Raw genomic sequence first — 14,863 nt, 5'->3', positions numbered from 1 at the left:
GAAACTCAGAAGAACTCCTACTTCAACACCTCAGTTCGGAAAGGGAAGTCCTGAAGGTCCCAGGGTGCATTAAGCAGGAGTGGTTACTCAGCTGGTCACAGAGGTGTACGAAGGTCACAGAGACCTGTTTGCTATATGGCTGGATCTCATCAAAGCCTATGGCTTTATACGACACAAACTGGTGGAGACATGGATTTCCGCTATGGCTTTGAGCTGAGCTGACACAAGGGGAGTAGCTCCTTAACTACTATACACAAAGTGCACATTTAGCTATGAATAACATACGTTTTTCATCTTTAGAACACTGCAAGGGCAAGATTAACAATTTGTAGATCAAGTCGTAAACCCATCCAAAGAGGGGGACATCCTGTGGTGACCACAGGGGAAATGCTGACAGTATCCTGCCTATGAGTTGAGCAGGAAAAATCCTATATAGCGTTGGCTGAAGAAATGAGGGCAACATTATGGCCTGGTCTTGAATGCTGTCAAAGAAAAAAGTTGAAGCCTCTGCCCCTCACTTTGACATCACTGAGGAAACAGTGTCATCTCACAGCAGCACAGTAACCCAGCTTGAATCCAAAGTGCACCAGCTGCAAGAAGACAATGATTTTTTGAAAGCCAAAGAGGACTCTTTGTTGAACTGCTCAAGCTGCTGCAATATCTGAATTTTTGGAGTACTGAATCAAACAAAACAGGCCAGCAAGTGATGTAATTTGTGGACAGGGTGCTGTTGGAAATTGGACTCTTGATGGACTCTTTGTTTACCTAAGCTGCTGTTGGTACTGTTACAGAGGTTGATGGTGAGGTTGTTGACGATGTCCAGGAGGGATGAGAAGTCACTGAGCATGTACACGTGGTTTTTAATAGGATCTGAGGCGATGACCCTCAGCTCATCCTCGTTTGCATCCTTTACACCTGAAAGAAAGAAATACTGTCAAAACTGTACCTTAAAAAATGATTCTGTTCTTGGGTGCTGGAACGCATGAACACATATTTTTATTATTTGTGACAGTGGAAAATACAAAATATAAGGCAGTTTTTAAAGTTCATGTTCCAAATATCCCCCCCAAAAATGTGCTAAGATATAAAATACCAGTCAAATGTTTGGACATACCTTCCCACTCACTTGAATGAGAAAGTGTGACCAAACCTTTGACTGGTGCTGTAGAGGAATCAGCAAATAAGTTCAGATCAAACCACCTTCTTGGGTGCTGGAATGCAGGAAAATATGTTTTTATTATTTTTGACAGAGGAAAATGCTAAATGTAAGGTAGTTTTTAAAGCGCATGTTCCAGTTTTTGACCGTACATAAAATGTATAACATGTACATGTGATAGTTGGTAATAACGTGTTAAAGTTTGGAATACAACATCAGTCAGTAATGGACCTGGCTCAATGTAACGTCAAATAAATTTTCATTCAGTATTTTCCCTGCATCCTGTGGACTTGTGAGTACATTTGGTTTCCACAAGAAAAGTGGATTTAATTCAGTGGAATGCAAGTCAAAACTCAGATACTTTACAGATTAAGTGGCCTGAAACTTGGAACATAGTAAAACGGCCACTATACCAATAGCGTAGACATCAACGCCGGTGTCTCGCAGGTGCTGCGAGGCGAGGAATACATCGTCGTTGGACTTTCCATCAGTAATCAGGATAGCACTTTTGTGGGAGTCTGCACGCATTCCCACACTGGGTTTAAAGTTGTTATGGAGGATGTGTTTCAGAGCTTCTCCTGTATGACAGTAATAAAGAGGATTTAAAAGCTGACTGTTGCAATGACTGTTAAGTGACTGATAGTTGGAGCACTTCCACAACCTTGTTAAAAATATCTGGTTCTTTGATAAAAAGTCAAATCTAGAAGCCTGTAGACATAAAAACTGAGAGAGAAAGTTAACTATGACTCCCAAGGTGCATTTCAGTTGGAAACATCCAATCACAGAGCTTCAAATCTATTGTGAGACGCTCGAATCATTATGATTTTGAATGTTGGTATTGTATTATTATAATTATTATAATCACTATCACTATAACAGCAGCAGCAATCTTTGATTCATAATATTATAGCATGATACTGTATAATAATGTAATATCTCAATATTAATAATATAATAATATTACAATTATTATTATCATATCACAATTATTATTATTATTACAATCAGACAGCGTGTTGTTAAATCACCTGTGTTGGTGCCTCCTCCTGGCTGTTGCAGCTTGGCCATGGCCTCCAGCAGGGATTGTTTGGTCTGGTGGGTGTTCAGATGCCACTCGGTCCTTGGGGTGCTTTCATACTGAACCAGACCTGCAGAAAACACACAGAAATGTGTAAAACTGACACACTGATCCAGCTTTTATTTTTAAATGATAATGAGAATAGCAATGATAATAATGAGTATGAGAATAATAATTTACACTGTATGTTCTTGAACAGATGCATTGGTTTATTACGATTATTATTGTTATTATCTTGTTAGCATCTTTAGCTCCAACACGCATCCACACATCACATGTCTCACGCACATTCATGCCTGAACAAATTTGCATATGCAAAGAAGGACCAAAGGGCTTAAAGGACCATTCCAGCAGTTCAGTCCAGTAGAACTAACAGGCTAACAGGCTAATAACCCCTGAGTCTACTGCCTGACTCTGGTATATGAACCAATCTGGTGAGGCCTGAAGCCCCCGAGTGTCTCTTCGGTATTCTTCGGCATACGCGCAGAAGTTCAGCATGTACAGGAAGTGTTGAGGGCAGCAATTATGTATGAGAGCTGATATCAGTATCAGCAACAGCTGAGTCCAGTCAGGTTGAGTCGAGTCTAGTATGAAGGTTGATGGTACTGAACCTTCAGCAGTGAGCGCATAAACCTACAGTAAAAACATGTCAGTCACCACCTGCACTGTTTAAAGCGAGCTAAATGTTGTCACACAGAAGTCAAGTGAGTTTTTAATACAGTTTAACGTTGTAATTCCTCCATTTTTATCGCTGACATCTAGTCTGGTGACATATAAAAGCAGAGCAGGAAGGAGAAGGTGAGGGCTTTTATTAGTTTACATACTAGTTAATAAACAAGAAAGAATTAGAGAAGAAGAGACAAGGAAATGTCTTGAGCTCCAACAAGAAGACAATTCCTCTTTCTACAGAATGACTGTAGAAAGTTGATGCTGTGGATGAACCAACATGACAAAGTTGTGCATCCCTCCTAGCTAGAATGTTTTGTTCAGAAATGCGGTGTGCTTCACAGAGTCTGTTCAGTCAGAACATCTGTCCTGCTAACTGATCCAACACGGACCTACACAGAAGGAATGTACAGTATATCTTCACCATGGAAATCAGTGTCTGGATAAAACATTGTTTTACAAGCTGAATCATAATTACTATGGATTATAAATGTGTGTTTCAGTAGATGAAGCACTGAATTTTAAGGTAGGTGTATCACCTGAACATTTCATTTTGAACATTTTGAGAATTCTGCAACTTAATACAAAAGCTAAAATATGTCTGCATGTTTTGGGAAATAACTGGCAGTAATGGAGGCTGTATGCAGACAGCAGTTATTTAGCTTAAACATGTAAAACCACTGGTATGGTCCTTTTATCCTCACATCAGCCATAACCTTGACTACTCTGGTTATCATGTCCCATTTTGCTGCTCTTTTGCTAATTTATAATAGGGGACCTGTGTGTGTTTCACAATGTGCTGTAAAGATTTTAGTATTTTGAGTACTTTATACACAAGCAGTAGTAGTAATAGTACCAGGATCAGTAGTGTTAATAGTTGTTGTAGTAAAATTATTACCGATCTGGACTTTGTCAGGGCCGATATCGAAGTTGCTGACTGTTTGAGTTAGAAAGGACTTAATGTTTTCATAGTCTTCAGAACTGATGCTCTCAGATCCGTCGACTAACAGCACGATGTCAGCCTTGGCTGTGCTTTCACACTGAGAACCTGGAGGAAAACAGAGGATTGTGGGATACAATACACAAGAGACCAAATGTTGAAGCAAGAGTAAGGCTGTGTCTGAAATCACTCACTATTTACTTCAAAGTGCAAATTTATCCAATATGTAGAGCCTCACATGTTCCACAATGGATCAAAAAAGTAATGTTCATGTTGTGAACACTACTTCCTGCAAACAATCCCACAATGCCATGCATTGCATTTTACAGACACCAAAATTAGCGGTGTGCGACTCCACAGCAGACAGTGTGTATTAGTGAGTAGTGAATGAGGAAGGGATTTCGGACACATCCTGAAAGTCTACAGTCATGCTAACAGCACTGTGAGACTGTACACAGTGGTGTTTTGAGCTAAATGCTAACATGCTGATGTTTAGCAGGTATAGTGTTTACCATGTTAACCATCTTAGTTCAGTATGTCAGCACACTAACATTTGACAATTAACACCAAACAAAAAGTACAGCTGTGTCATTAGTTTTGAGACTATTTGGACATGAACCAAACTTCATCCATTCTCAGCTGCTTATCTAGGTGCTGGTCCTCCTGGGGGATCCAGAGGTGTTCCCAGACCAGATGAGATACATATAATCCCTCCAGTGTGTTCTGCACTGAGGTCTCCTACCAGTTGGACGTGCTTGAACACCTCCAAAGGAGGCGCCTATTCTCTCTCTCTCTCTTTTTACCTGTTGATTGGTGTTTATCTTCAGCCTGGAGTCCTGGAGAGAAAATCAGAAATTTCACATTTAGATTGGAGCAGAGCTGTGAACTGAACAAACACAGAGCTGTTTCTGGACATCTGGAGGCTCTAGAAGAGACAGACAGCAAGCTAGACATCTTAAGAAAAGGTGTTTGTTCTGGTCTGAATCAATGGATGGCATGATAAACTTATTTCTGTTTCTTTACACACAGAAGGAAATCTAAGTGAACCAAAAATCATCATTAAAAGCCAGGTGAGAATGTTCTCTCTTCTCATTGGTCAGATGTGTCTGAGGCAGGTGTGAGAACATGAACACAGGAAGAAGGTCCTGAAGAAGCTCTGATCTGCCCAAATACCAAGAAGACAATGTACTTGGTTGTTAGTGCAGGTCGGACCTTGTTGATTTCACTCATCAACATCCCAGCATGCAAAGCGGTTCTGGCTACGGGAGCCATTTAGCTCAAACTTGAAGCCTTGTAGTTGTCAGATGGAGGCCACATCACGTTTCCACCACAAACACACTAAGACCACTTCCTCTAAAGGGTCTCTGTGCAGTTATTTTGGTCTGAGGACTTTTGCTGTGTTCAGGTCTGCTCAAACGGATTGAACCAAGGAGGAAAACCAACCAGAATTTCTTTCAGCCAGATTGAATTACACAGCTGTCTGAAAACACTGTTAAAGTGCATTGTCAAGTAAAGCTAGACATCCACCATCTAGTTTAAAACTATGGAGCAAATCTTGAGGGAGATCCAGGATGTCACTGGGGCTGCTAGAACAAGCTCAGCCCCAGGCCCTAGAAGAGTGCCCTACAAGCTCTACAAGACGTGCCCGAGGTTCCTGCAATGCCTGTGGAAGATCCTCAAGGTGATCTGGAGAAGGGGGAAGGTAATCTAGCAGTGGAGAGTGTTGTGTGTTTGTGTTCCAAAGGTGGAGAACACAAGCAACATTTAACAGCTCAAGGCGATCTCAGACCTCAGCAGTGAACTTATAACAATACTGATAACTTTAAGTATTGTTGCTCAACAACTCAGAAGAACTCCTACTTCAACACCTCAGTTCAGAAAGTGGAGTCCTGAAGGTCCCAGGTTGCATTGAGCATACAGGAGTGGTTACTCAACTGATCAGAGAGGTGTAGGAAGGTCACAGAGATCTATCTGCTTCATTTGATTTGATTTGATTTGATTTGATTTATTGATTGGGACAGTGTGCAGTTTTAAACATAAATGATGCACTGCACCGGAGTTAGCATGAAGCTAATTTGCATCCGTGGTCCCCCACAATCAAAACATACAACAGCACAACAACAAACAGTACAAAGCAAACAAACAAACAAAAACAATCAATCAAACAAACAAAAAAAACAGAACACACCATACAAAATACAAAGCTACACACAACAGCACCCACAATGTCAATTAAAAATTAATAATGTAAACTAGGCTCAGTGGTCACACAACAACAATCCATATTTAGGTGATGCCTAACAACTTTTAAAACTTGATGTCTTAAGATTGATTCTGATACCAGCAGATCAGTGTGGTGCTAACACATATCGCTGTTTGATTATGATGGACTCTTTGCCTACCTAAGCTGCCATTGATACTGTTACAGAGGTTGCTGGTGAAGTCGTCAATGATGTTCAGGAGGGATGAGAAGTCACTGAGCATGTACATGTGGTTTTCAACAGGATAAGAGGCGATGGCCTTTAGCTCATTCTTCTCTGCACCCGTTACACCTGGAAGAAAGAAATACTGTTAAAACTGGGCCTTAAAAAATGAAACCCACAACAAAGAAAAATATTTGGTTGGTAGAATTTAAAAAAAAATTAGTTTCATGTTGCTTTCTGCTCTTTAAACTGAACTGTCAGGGCATGCTGATGGTTGTGCATTTTAAATCCAATTAACTAGAAATCATATTTTACAACATCGCTGACCATCTGCCAAAGCATACCTTGTGTTTTTAGCTTGACTTTGTGGGTTGCCGCAGGTTTTAGTTTGTTGTAGCTCACTATTAAAAGTAACTTTCAATGTCTTGAAACATGCTTAATTTGATTTAATAACTTAACTGATATTAACAACGAATGTAGTCATTATATATTTTTAAGGTCTTTCTAGCTAACATTTTCATTGGGACAAACATGAAATATCATGTTAAATTCATATTAATGTCACTTTTACTTTTGTGGTAAAGTAATGTAGTTTCATAGTTGCAGATTATTTCAAAGTTTATCTTCACTTTACAAACCTTTCTGAGGCTGTGCTGCTTCCTTGCTATTCAAACCAACAAAGTCAATCACCAGTTGTAAGAACCACTGAGGCACATATTGGTATTTTGTAAATAATTTCTGTTGTAATTACATGCCAACAGTATTTACATTCATGCTACTCTTGATGTAAAGCTTATATACAGTTTAAGTACATTTTGAAGAGTATTATGGGTGGACTTTGCTAAGCTTATGTATAAAATTGCTATTATTCTATTCTTAGGTGCTGGAATGCAGGAACACATATTTTTATTATTTTAGACAGTGGAAAATGCAAAATTTAAGGTCATTTTTAAAGCACATTCCACCCCCTCCCCCCAAATAAAAACAAACAAAAAAAAACATGCGATAAGATGTACAGCACCAGTCAAACGTTTGGACACACCTTCCTACTTACTTGAATGAGAAAGTGTATCCAAACCTTTGACTGGTGATGTGGAGGAATCAGCAAATAAGTTCAGATTGAACCAAGTTTTTGACTGTACATAACATGTATACCATGTATACATGTGATAGCTGGTAATAATGTGTGTTAAAGTTTGGAATACAACATCAGTCAGTAATGGATCAGGCTTAATGCAGGTTCAAATAAATTTTCATTCAGTATTTTCCCTGCATCCGGTGGACTTGTGAGTACATTTGGTTTCCACAAGAAAAGTGGATTTAATTCAGTGGAACGCAAGTCAAGACTCAGATACTTTACAGATTAAGTGGCCTGAAACTTGGAACATAGTAAAACAGCCACTATACCAATAGCGTAGACATCAATGCCGGCGTCTCTCAGGTGCTGCGAGGCGAAGGATACGTTGTCCTGAGACTCTCCATCAGTAATGACAATAGCAATTTTGTGGGAGTCTGTACGCATTCCCACATTGGGTTTAAAGTTGTTATGGAGGATGTAGTTCAGAGCTTTTCCTGTATGACAGTAATAAAGAGGATTTAAAAGGTGCAGAGTTGAAAAGCTGACTGTTGCAATGACTGTTAGGTGAGTGACAGTTGGAGCACTTCCACAACCTTGTTAAAAATATCTGTTTCTCTGATAAAAAGTCAAATCTAGAAGCCTGTAGACATAAAAACTGAGAGAGAAAGTTAACTATGACTCCCAAGGTGCATTTCAGTTGGAAACATCCAATCACAGAGCTTCAAATTCTATTGTGAGACGCTCAAATCATTATGATTTTTTAATGTTGTTAATGTGTTAATATAGTTATTATAATCACTATCACTATAATGAATTCAGCAATCTTTGCTTTATAATATTATAGCATGATACCATACAAAAAATGTAATATCACAATATTAACAATCATAATAGTATCACAATTATTAATATTATGATAGTAACAATAATACAAATTACCATCATTGCTCATCTAATTTCTACTGTAACTCTACTGTTTCTGGAATCAGTATGAGTCACAATACTTTTTATTAACTTTATCTGAAGTCTCTGTTCTGAAAATGCTATTTGTTAGCAGATACAGTTTTCTTGATCTGTCAAGGGAGTGAATTTCATTCACAAATTGCGCCATATATTTATGTATATATTCTATACTATACTTAAAATTAAAATTTTGTACAAAATATGGATCACTAACAACTTCACTTTCCACCGCTGACAGACCTAAATACAGAAAGTAAATATATTTGGATCTAATCAGAGTCTCTGCCTCAGTCCCTCACAGTGTAAAGCTGGTGTGGATCAGACAGTGTGCTGTTAAATCACCTGTGTAGGTTCCTCCTCCTCTGTGTTCCAGCTTGGCTATGGCCCTCAGCAGGGATTTTTTGGTCTGGTGGGTGTTCAGCTGCCACTCCGTATTTGGGTTGCGACTGTACTGAACCAGACCTGCAGAAAACACAGAAATGTGTAAAACTGACACACTGACTCAGCTTTTGCTTTTAAATGATAGTGAGAATAACAATGATAATAATGAGTATGAGAATAATAATTTGCACTGATTGTTCTTGAACAGATGCATTGGTTTATTACTATTATTATTGTTATTATTTCGTTGTCATTATCATTGCCCTAACACTCATTCACAGACATCACATGTCTCACACACACTCATGCCTGTATTAATTTACATATGCATAGAAGAACCAAAGGACTTAAAGGACCATTCCAGCAGTTCAGTCCAGTAGAACTAACAGGCTAACAGGCTAATAACTCCTGAGTCTACTGTCTGACTCTGGTATATGAACGAATCTGGTGAAGCCTGAAGCCCCTGAGCATCTCTTCGGTATTCTTCGGCATACAGGCAGCAGTTCAGCATGTACAGGAAGTATTGAGGGTAGCGAGTATGTATGAGAGCTGATATCAGTATCAGCAACAGCTGAGTCCAGTCAGGTTGAGTCGAGTCTAGTATGAAGGTTGATGGTACTGAACGTTCAGCAGCGAACGCATAAACCTACAGTAAAAACCTGTCAGTCAGTCACCACCTGCACTGTTTAAAGCGAGCTAAATGTTGTCACACAGAAGTCAATTGAGTTTTTAATACAGTTTAACGTTGTAATTCCTCCATTTTTATCACTGACATCTAGTCTGGTGACATATAAAAGCAGAGTAGGAAGGAGAAGGTGAGGGCTTTTATTAGTTTACATACTAGTTAATAAACAAGAAAGAATTAGAGAAGAAGAGACAAGAAAATGTCTTGAGCTCCAACAAGAAGACAATTCCTCTTTCTACAGAACGACTGTAGAAAGTTGATGCTGTGGATGAACCAACATGACAAAGTTGTGCATCCCTCCTAGCTAGAATGTTTTGTTCAGAAATGCGGTGTGCTTCACAGAGTCTGTTCAGTCAGAACATCTGTCCTGCTAACTGATCCAACATGGACCTACACAGAAGGAATGTACAGTATATCTCAACCATGGAAATCAGTGTCTGGATAAAACATTGTTTTACAATCTGAATCATAATTAACATGATATAAATGTGTGTTTCAGTAGATGAAGCACTGAATTTTAAGGTAGGTGTATCACCTGAACATTTTATTTTGAACATTTTGAGAATTCTGCAAGTTAATACAAAAGCTAAAATATGTCTGCATGTTTTGGGAAATAACTGGCAGTAATGGAGGCTGTATGCAGACAGCAGTTATTTAGCTTAAACATGTAAAACCACTGGTATGGTCCTTTTATCCTCACATCAGCCATAACCTTGACTACTCTTGTTATCATGTCCCATTTTGCCGCTCTTTTGCTAATTTATAATACGGGACCTGTGTGTGTTTCACAATGTGCTGTAAAGATTTTAGTATTTTAAGTACTTTATACACAAGCAGTAGTAGTAATAGTATCAGGATCAGTAGTGTTAATAGTTGTAGCAGTAAAAATATTACCGATCTGGACTTTGTCAGGGCCGATGTCGAAGTTGCTGATTATTTGAGTTAGAAAGGACCTAATGTCTTCATAATCTTGAGAAATGATGCTCCCAGATCCATCGACTAACAGCACGATGTCAGCCTTGGCTGTGCTTTCACACTGAGAACCTGGAGGAAAACAGAGGATTGTGGGATATAAGACACAAGAGACCAAATATTGAAGCAAGACTAAGGCTGTGTCTGAAATCACTCACTATTTACTACAAAGTGCAAATTTGTCCAATATTTGTAGCCTCAAATGTTCCACAATGGAACAAAAAAGTAATGTTCATGTTGTGAACACTACTTCCTGCAAACAATCCCACAATGCCATGCATTGCATTTTACAGACACCAAAATTAGCGGTGTGCGACTCCACAGCAGACAGTGATGATGTAAAAATGACGATTAGTGAATTTCCAAAATCTGTAATTTCTGCTCATTATTGAATAAACTGTGTGTATTAGTGAGTAGTGAATGAGTGAACCAGGGAGGGATTTCGGACACATCCTGAAAGTCTACAGTCATGCTAACAGCACTGTGTACAGTCTCACAGTGCTGTTTTGAGCTAAATGCTAACATGCTGACATTTAGCAGGTATAGTGTTTACCATGTTAACCATCTTAGTTCAGCATGTCAGAACACTAACATTTGACAATTAACACCAAACAAAAAGTACAGTTGTGTCATTAGTTTTGAGACTATTTGAACATGAACCAAACTTCATCCATTCTCAGCTGCTTATCTAGGTGCTGATCCTCCTGGGGGATCCAGAGGTGTTCCCAGACCAGATGAGATACATATAATCCCTCCAGCGTGTTCTGCACTGAGGTCTCCTACCAGTTAGATGAGCCTGAACACCTCCAAAGGAGGCGCCTATTCTCTCTTTCTCTCTTTTTACCTGTTGATTGGTGTTTATCTTCAGCCTGGAGTCCTAGAGAGAAAATCAGAAATTTCACATTTAGATTGGAGCAGAGCTGTGAACTGAACAAACACAGAGCTGTTTCTGGACATCTGGAGGCTCTAGAAGAGACAGACAGCAAGCTAGACATCTTAAGAAAAGGTGTTTGTTCTGGTCTGAATCAATGGATGGCATGATAAACTTATTTCTGTTTCTTTACACACAGAAGGAAATCTAAGTGAACCAAAAATCATCATTAAAAGCCAGGTGAGAATGTTCTCTCTTCTCATTGGTCAGATGTGTCTGGGGCGGGAGTGAGAACATAAACACAGGAAGAAGGTCCTGAAGAAGCTCCGATCTGCCCAAATACCAAGAAGACAATGTACTTGGTTGTAAGTGCAGGTTGGACCTTGTTGATTTCACTCATCAACATCCCAGCATGCAAAGCGGTTCTGGCTACGGGAGCCATTTAGCTCAAACTTGAAGCCTTGTAATTGGTCAGATGGAGGCCACATCACGTTTCCACCACAAACACACTAAGACCACTTCCTCTAAAGGGTCTCTGTGAAGTTATTTTGGTCTGAGGACGTTTGCTGTGTTCAGATCTGCCCAAATGAAATGAACTAAGGAGGAAAACCAACCAGAATCTCTTTCAACTAGACTGAACTACACAGAACTACACAATATACACTGTAGAGCATTGTCAAGTTAAGCTAGCTGCTGATATAGCCATGGCTAGTCTTAGCTAAAGCTAAATGAAGTTACTTTTTCCCCATGAGCTATTATCTGTAACATAATATGTAAACTTTGAACCAAGATCTTGGTAAACGACTTTGTTATTCCAGCTAAATCCAAACATGATGGAGACAAATAAAACGATTAAACTACTGCTAAAGGTAGTTTAGCTTAGCTTAGTTTAGCAGAGTAGCCGTAACTTCCACCTGAGCTGTTAAATCAAGTGGAATTCATGTGATTTTATTTTTGTTGCGCTATGTGTAAATGTATTAAAATGTACATTTATTATACCTGTATTCATTTATTTATTATTATGATATAATATGAATATGAATTATAAATACAATAAAGTTTATTTTCTATGAAAAATGTCATGTTTCTGGATGAAACATGACATTTTTATAGATATTACATGTTTCCCTCACATTCCTGCAGATTGTGTAAAGGTAGACTGCAGTATGAGGTATTATTTTTGGGTGAAATAATCCTCGTAAAAAGACAACAAAAAAAAAAAAAAATGATGGAACAACAAACGTCTCTCTTTGCCTGGTCAGCCTGAAACTTTAAGACCTTTTTTCTTGACCTCACTGCTTCTACTTTCTGCTTCTTTGAAGAGCAGCAGATGAGATGAACACATGAACACAAGCTCAACAGACGCTTCATACAGAGTTAAAGGAAAAGTACGGTTCATTAAAACTTGTGTTTGTCTAACATGTTGGTTTGTTTCCTGTCTGATCATCTGACTGCTCATGTTTTTGACCTATCAGACGTCTTTTTAGCGATGTCACCATGTTCACAGATCTCAGATATTAAAGGCCCCGTGAAACAAAGTTAGACCATCTTAAGCTTCTGTATGTGATGTATATCCCAGTGAATATTTGAGTGGTGTACAGTTACAAGAGGGGTTTAAATCAAATCCTTCGCATTTGATTGGACTGCTAAACAGTGGGCGGGGCTTTGAGTTTAGCCTGATATGCAGTTTCAGAAAGTGTCACCTGTTGTTAGATCAGCAGAAGGATGAGGGAGAAATGAATGAATTATGTGAGGTGAAAGCAGCTTTTTCTCTGACAGGCATGGTGGGGTCTGGTTGGTGCTACTTCTGTGTCAGCCACATACACTCCTCACACAGGAAGGGTTTTTTTTATTGATTATACTGATCATTCTGCCAGTTAAACCCCCACTGTCACTGCTCCAGGTGAAGAAAATTCCTCCAGACAACAACAAGTTCCCCAAACGAGCCAAACACACTCCAACAAGCAAACCTCCAAACTAACTGTCAGGAGGGAAACTGACAACAAATAAGGAAAACAACAACACCAAATCTCCGTCTGGAAGCAGGTGAAACAACAGGCAGGAGCCCCGGTTTGAACTAATATCACAGAAAGCAAACAGGAGTCGAGAAAAGAATCTCCGTTTTTCAATTGGTTCAATCGCTGGAGTTCCCCACCAGAGAGGCTCCCTGCCCCAGTGTGTACGCACAGGCTGACGCGCAGTGGTGACACTTCATGTCTGTGACACATTGCACAGATACACACATTTGAAACCATAGTGAAAGATGTAATGTTGCTGCTATGATGTCAATATGACTATCAACTGATCATTTTCCCTGTCTAATTTTGCTGAGAACCGCGCGCATCACGCCCCGAATCTCAAGATGACGCGCTGCAGCAGCAGCACGTGACATGCGCGTGACACGCACGGCTCACGCATCCAGTGTGTCCCAGATGTAAGACCTCAGCCACATTGCTATGGAAATGAAAACAAAGGTTTTTCCTACTGATATCCAAACACACATCTCTCCCTATTGCATATCAGCATCATGATGTGCTGCTGTGTGCATGCGTGCTTATATTTCTCACATTGTGAGGATATAAATCTTCACAGTCACATTGTGGGGACTCACTTCCCTTTTGTGGAAAAAAACTCAAGTTCCCATAACATAAATCATTAAATCTTAAAATGAAGACTCTGTTTAAAGGATTTTGATTGTTTTAACAATCTTTAAGCAATGACAAGTGGAAACTTTTAGGGGTTAAGTGTGAGAAAAAGTTTGACAGAGTTACAGGAAGCGGCTCAAACACGTATATTTGATAAGAAAAAAATTTAAAAAGTGTTTCGCAACAGTCAGTCCTATATGTGACAAGAAATGCTCTTGCATTGCCATGGTAACAGAAGTATACTCTGTAATCTCACATCAGATGCTAATCAGTTTGTCCTTAAACACTTTCCTGTCACAGAAAAACCTCTCAACTTCATTTTGTTCCCATTAAAACAAATTGTTTTCTGTCATTGAGGAAGTTTGCAGCTGATTTAAAGGAACATTTGAGAGGATTAAAACATGTTTTTAAATGTCATGTAAAGTCTAAATATAGAAAAAAATGAGCAAACTTTTTTTTCACCTCTCAGATGTTGTTGTAGGCCTCTGATGCGGAAATTAAAGGGTTTTAGGACAGCTAAAAGTGATTGTTGTAATATTGCAACAGTGGACCTTACAGGGTTAAAAGGAACAAAAAAGTCTTAAAAAAGGTTAGGGTTAGGGTATGTCTCCAGGAAATTAATGTCTATGTAATGTCCCTAAAAGTGACCTGCGACAATGTGTGTGTGTGTGTGTGTGTGTGTGTGTGTGTGTGTGTGTGTGTGTGTGTGTGTGTGTGTGTACTTGTGTTCCTCATGTTGTGGGGACATAAATTCTGCTGGACTGGACAGCTTCCAGGTGTGAATGTGCAACTGTGTGAATGTGATCAGTGTGTTCCTGAAACAGACAGCATTGCTCTCAGTGAAACCCTCCTGAATAAATAAAGGTGAAAAAATGACAACAGAGTGGCTCATAAAGGGTTGTCTGTAACAGACAGTCTCACCCACTTAAGGCAGTGATTGGTCAGGTGTGTGCAGGTGTGAAAGTGGCTTGAACTTAACTTCTCAACTACGTCTGTCAGGTTTCA

General features: G+C 39.3%; 1 protein-coding gene across 1 annotated transcript in view; it reads right to left on the bottom strand.

Moving 5' to 3' along the window:
* LOC121886780 (cartilage matrix protein-like) overlaps positions 1-14,863 on the bottom strand; it is a 118,702-nt gene that overhangs the window by 103,150 nt on the left and 689 nt on the right. The window contains exons 2-11 of the mRNA XM_042397077.1: positions 11,187-11,219; positions 10,265-10,414; positions 8,647-8,766; positions 7,671-7,835; positions 6,243-6,392; positions 4,644-4,676; positions 3,799-3,948; positions 2,185-2,304; positions 1,570-1,734; positions 766-915 (exon numbers count right to left, since the gene is read on the bottom strand). Of these exons, the coding sequence (XP_042253011.1) occupies positions 766-915; positions 1,570-1,734; positions 2,185-2,304; positions 3,799-3,948; positions 4,644-4,676; positions 6,243-6,392; positions 7,671-7,835; positions 8,647-8,766; positions 10,265-10,414; positions 11,187-11,219 (1,236 nt within the window). The remainder of the gene's footprint in view (positions 1-765; positions 916-1,569; positions 1,735-2,184; positions 2,305-3,798; positions 3,949-4,643; positions 4,677-6,242; positions 6,393-7,670; positions 7,836-8,646; positions 8,767-10,264; positions 10,415-11,186; positions 11,220-14,863) is intronic.

This window comes from Thunnus maccoyii, chromosome 20 (genome assembly GCF_910596095.1).
Source record: "Thunnus maccoyii chromosome 20, fThuMac1.1, whole genome shotgun sequence".
NCBI lineage: Eukaryota > Metazoa > Chordata > Actinopteri > Scombriformes > Scombridae > Thunnus > Thunnus maccoyii.
This window is presented reverse-complemented; position numbering and strand designations above follow the sequence as displayed.